This window comes from Galeopterus variegatus, unplaced genomic scaffold, assembly GCF_000696425.1.
Source record: "Galeopterus variegatus unplaced genomic scaffold, G_variegatus-3.0.2 Scaffold1110, whole genome shotgun sequence".
NCBI classification, from domain to species: domain Eukaryota; kingdom Metazoa; phylum Chordata; class Mammalia; order Dermoptera; family Cynocephalidae; genus Galeopterus; species Galeopterus variegatus.
The window spans coordinates 51,783-56,527 of NW_007727221.1; the positions used below are offsets into that span (position 1 = coordinate 51,783).

General features: G+C 38.1%; 1 protein-coding gene across 1 annotated transcript in view; it reads left to right on the top strand.

The window, feature by feature from the left end:
- Nucleotides 1-4,745, top strand: part of CFAP44 (cilia and flagella associated protein 44) — a 139,754-nt gene that overhangs the window by 46,511 nt on the left and 88,498 nt on the right. The window contains exon 17 of the mRNA XM_008574819.1: nucleotides 3,935-4,080. Coding sequence (XP_008573041.1) covers nucleotides 3,935-4,080 — 146 coding nt within the window. The remainder of the gene's footprint in view (nucleotides 1-3,934; nucleotides 4,081-4,745) is intronic.

Consider the following 4,745-nt stretch of genomic DNA (forward strand, 5'->3'; position numbering starts at 1 on the left):
CATGGAAAAATAGAATTAAAAGATAATATGAATCTTTCCATGAACTTTTTGAAGATCCCTCGTATACATGAAAGATCATCATTAATTCATAACTGGTCCAAGGTCTTTGGCCAGGCCAGGATACTTGCTAGCCAAGGACTGTTGCTGTAGGTGTGATGAGGACTGGCTCTTCCCCTCTTCAACTTTTCCTAGAAATAAATCTCTTGTAGCAACTTCTAAGAAGGCAGGCAACAAAAAAGATGGAAAGTAGTGTTAGGAGCACCATAGGACTCTATTTATTAGTGCCTTTACCCTTTCTGTCTGTCTTCTCTGCTTTATGAAACAATTATTAGTGACTACTATTTTGTGGACTTCATGGGACAAAGAAATAAAGACATTGTTCCTGCCTTCAGGAAGATTCCTTATATGAGGGAAGGAGGCACAGAATCAAGTAACTGTAACACAATGTAATAGATTTCCAATGTCCTGGAAACATAGATGCAAACATTATTAATTATTTGACAAACATATTTAGTGCTTACTTCTAGGGTTGCCAAGTTAATATTACATGGGTTGTACTTATACCAAAAAATTATTTTCATTTATTTGAAACTTAAATTTAACTGAGTGTGTATTAGTCCATTTCTGTTGCTTATAACAAAGTACCTGGAACTAGGTAATTTGTAAAGAATCAATATTTATTAATTTCAGTTTTGGAGGCTGGGAAGTCCAAAGTCCAGGGAACACATCTGGTGAGGGCATTTTCTTGGTGGTAACTCTAAAATGACACAGGGTATCACATGGTGAAATGGCAGAAGCAGAGAGAGCCTAGACTCATCCTGCACTCTACTTTGAAAACCCTCAGATCCATGCCTATGACCACCATTAAACCATCAACTTATTAATCCACTCACTAGGGCATGGTCCTCACAATCTAATCACCTCTTCATGGCCCCACCTTTCAATTACCACAATAGGATTTCCCAGCCCCTTAACATTGTCCACAGTGGGAGTTAAGTTTCTAATACATGGACATTGGGGGACACAATTCAATCCACAGCATTCTGTCCCTAGCCCTCAAAGTTCATGTCCTTCTTACAGGAAAGTACATTCATTTCTTCCCCAAAGTTTCAATTTGTTTCAGCTCAGAAGTCCAAAGTCTCAAGGTCCCTGTAAAATGAAAAGAAGTTATCTACTTCCAAGATACAATGGTGGGACAAACATAGGGTACACATTCCCATTCCAAAAGGGAAAAATAGGCCAAAAGAAATGGGTAACAGGTCTTAAGCAAGTCCAAAACCAACAAAGCAAGCATTCAATCTCAAAGCTGGCGAATTGTGTGCATTGACTCCATGTTTGACATCCTCCGCACGCTGCTGTCGGGATTGGGTCCCCAAGTCCTCAGGCAGCTCTGCTCCTATGGCTTTCCTTTTCTCAGGCCACACTTCAGTTCTCTCAGGCTGTTGTTGTATGTTGGTAGTTCCACAGTTCTGTGTTCTCCATGGTGGTTCTGCTCTCAAGGCTCCACTAGGCATGGCGCTGGTGTGGTTTTCCTGCTGGAACTCTGACTCCACATTTCCACTCTGCATTGCTCTAGTGTAGGGTCTCTGCATTGACTCCACTCCTGTGACAGATCTCTTCCTGTGTCCCCAGGCTTTTCCATACATTCTTTGAAATCAGGGTGGAGGCTCCCAAGCCTTCACAGCTCTGACATTGTTTGAACCTGCAGACTTAACCCCATGTGGATGCTGCCAAGGCTTCTGGCTTGTATATTCCAAAGCTGTATGTCCAGCCACACCTGGGGCCAATTTAGCCATCACTGGTGCTGGATGCAGAGACTTGCATACTTTTCCTCACATAGCAGAATCAAGTGCTGAATGAGGGATTTCTTACTCTGCTGAAGTTTGCAGTCTGCAGCTGACTTTCAGATAAAAAGTTTCATGCTTTCAGGATAGTCATTATTTCAGTCTTGCGGATTTTCAAGATGGTCCTCCTGATAAACTTGGCAACAGTCTCATCCATTTCTTTGGCATGGACTTCATCTCCTGCCATTTCACTCCTCGACAGCTGTTCGGGCCTGCTGTGCCTTCAAAGCCACCAATTGCAGTTCTCACCCTAACTTTCTAATACATGGATGTTGAGGGATACAATTCAATTAATAGCAAGGTGTCTTGTATTTTTAACTTATTAAATAAACATATGGCAATCTACTTATTCTGTACCAGACCATTCTAAGTGATTTACTTAACCAACCTATAAAATAAATGCTATTATTATTTGTATTTTACATATACAGAAACCAAGGCATGGAAATGTTAAGTAACTTATCCAAGGTCATATAACTAATAAGAGGTAAAGCCAGCATCTGGACTCAGGCAGTCTGGGTCCAGAGTCCGTGTTCTTCACCATTAAGCCACACCAACAAACAAGGTTAAAGCATAGTTCAGAAAGGTAGTAATGCTAATCTTGCTTGACCCGATGATATGCCAGCTCTATGCCTGCAGCCAAGCATGTGCTATAGGAAAACTGGTATCATTTTTAAGAAATGAAAAATAAAAAGAAAAGAAGGCTGATGTTAGTCTGATATAGATTCTGGTTGGCTTCTAAAATTTTGTATATTGCCTTCGAATTTCTCAAACGTATTAATCATAGCTATTTTGAAGTCCATTTTGAAAGCTACTCTATCAATATCTCTTGTGACTCTGTTTCTTTAGTCTGATTTTTCTTTTGATTTTCAATCAAGTCTTGTCTTTCCTGGTATGCCTAATTATTTTTTAATGACTGCTAGACCATGTATGAAAAACATATAGCTAGGTTGAGTCTCTGTGTGTTGTTGTTATCTCCTGGAGATTTATTTTTGGCTCTGGAAAGCAACTAGAAATCCTAGATCACTTCAATCCCATCATTGATTGAGATGACTTGAAGTTAGGCTTCACTTCCTGTGAGGGACATTCTATTTCTAGTTTATTACTACACCTGGGCTGTCTCACTCCAGGGTTGCAATGGAAAGTAGCCCAGTGGAGAGTGTTTTTATGATGGTCCCTTCTCCTTGGAGGACTCTGGGAATTCTTTCCTTCTCCATAAGCCCATGAGACTGCAGGTAGCTCTGCTCAGCTTCTTAGTTTTCAGCTGCCACTTTAAGAATTAACAGTTGCTTCAGGGAGAAAAGAGTGCCAAATGCCAGGCACACTTCTCCTGGCTTTCCCTCTCTCCTGGATCATGCTATTTTGGTAGCACTCCAATGCCTTCACACACTTTAAAAAAAATGTTTGGTTGTTCTCAGTGGGAGGGTTTGGCTGAAATAATCTAGTCTGCCATTGTCAAAAGTAAAAACTTAATAATTTGATTTTCAGAAGTAATCATATTGTAACTTTCTCTTTCTTATTTACTCATTTTTTGCTCATAAACATGTCCTGGCCCTTAATTTATTTCTTCTAATAAAGACTCTCCAGCCTATATAGAGAAAGAAAGCAAGTTGGAGTTGACAATATAGCTCTTCCAGATGACCACTATTGTCTCACTACAAGGATATATTTTTCCTAAATAGCCCTTCCTGGAAAATTAAGTGTTTAAAGTTATCATAGACTGAAAACTAGCTGTAAAAACAATGACCTGCAAAACCTATTATTAAATATTCTTTTCAGAATAATATTTGAAGAAATAAAATGGAATTCAGTTGGTACTCAGAGGTGATATCTCTGTTGTATTAACTTTTAAGTGGGAACAAAAAATTTTAAGATTTCATTATTATAATTATGTAGTTGCATATAAATGGACAATAGGGATATTTTATAGAAATAATAAAGCCTATCTATAATCAAGAAATAATATAGAAATAGATGTCTTAAGACACCTATTTTTATGTTTTAAATTTTGAAATTATCAGAAAATCTTCATGCAGTCATATGTGTTATATCCCATTACCACCTTCTATATTATTTATCTCTTTTTCCAGGGTGGCTATGATTCTGGTTTTCTGTATCACTGTGCATTCCCCCCATATGACAAAAGCAGTGATTTCAAAGAACAGAAAGATGAACCTTTCGGTTACTGTTTTCTTGAGGATACAGAGGATAATCCTATCCAGACTATCACTTTCAGGTAAACAGAATTTCAAAAAGGTTTAAAAAACTATCTCTCACTGGTGTCTATGTTTTTATCCATCATGGACATTTTCAATTTTTAAAGATCTATTCAAATGAAGGAGCACTTACACAATGATTGGTTAAATAAATCAAATGAATAAATAGAATCAAAGCTGATCCTGAAATTATATTTAAATCCTCCCATCAGATATTCTCTCTGAATTTCTTTATCACACTACTGAATTATATGAATTTACCTTCTGTTATTTATGAGGATGCTACTACATGGTCATATAATGAAGGTTATAGTGATTTTGGAGAAATCACATTGAATCATAGCCCTTTAATAATTGAGAACTGAGTATATATGCCAGTCATTCAAAATTCCACATTTCAAATTGGTTTTTTTCCTTATCCTTTTGTATTGATTTGCTAGGTGTGCTATAACAAATTACCACCGATTGGGTGGCTCAATCAACAGAAATTTATTTTTCACAGTTCTGGAAGCTAGAGTTCCTGGAAACAGGTATCAGTGGGTTTGGTTTCTCTCGAGGCCTCTCTCCTTGGCTTACAGATGGCTGCATTCTTGTTGTGTCCTCACATGCTCTTCCCTCTGTGCATGACATCCCTGGTGTCTGTCTCTCTGTACGTCCTAATCTCCTCTTATAAGGACATCAGTCA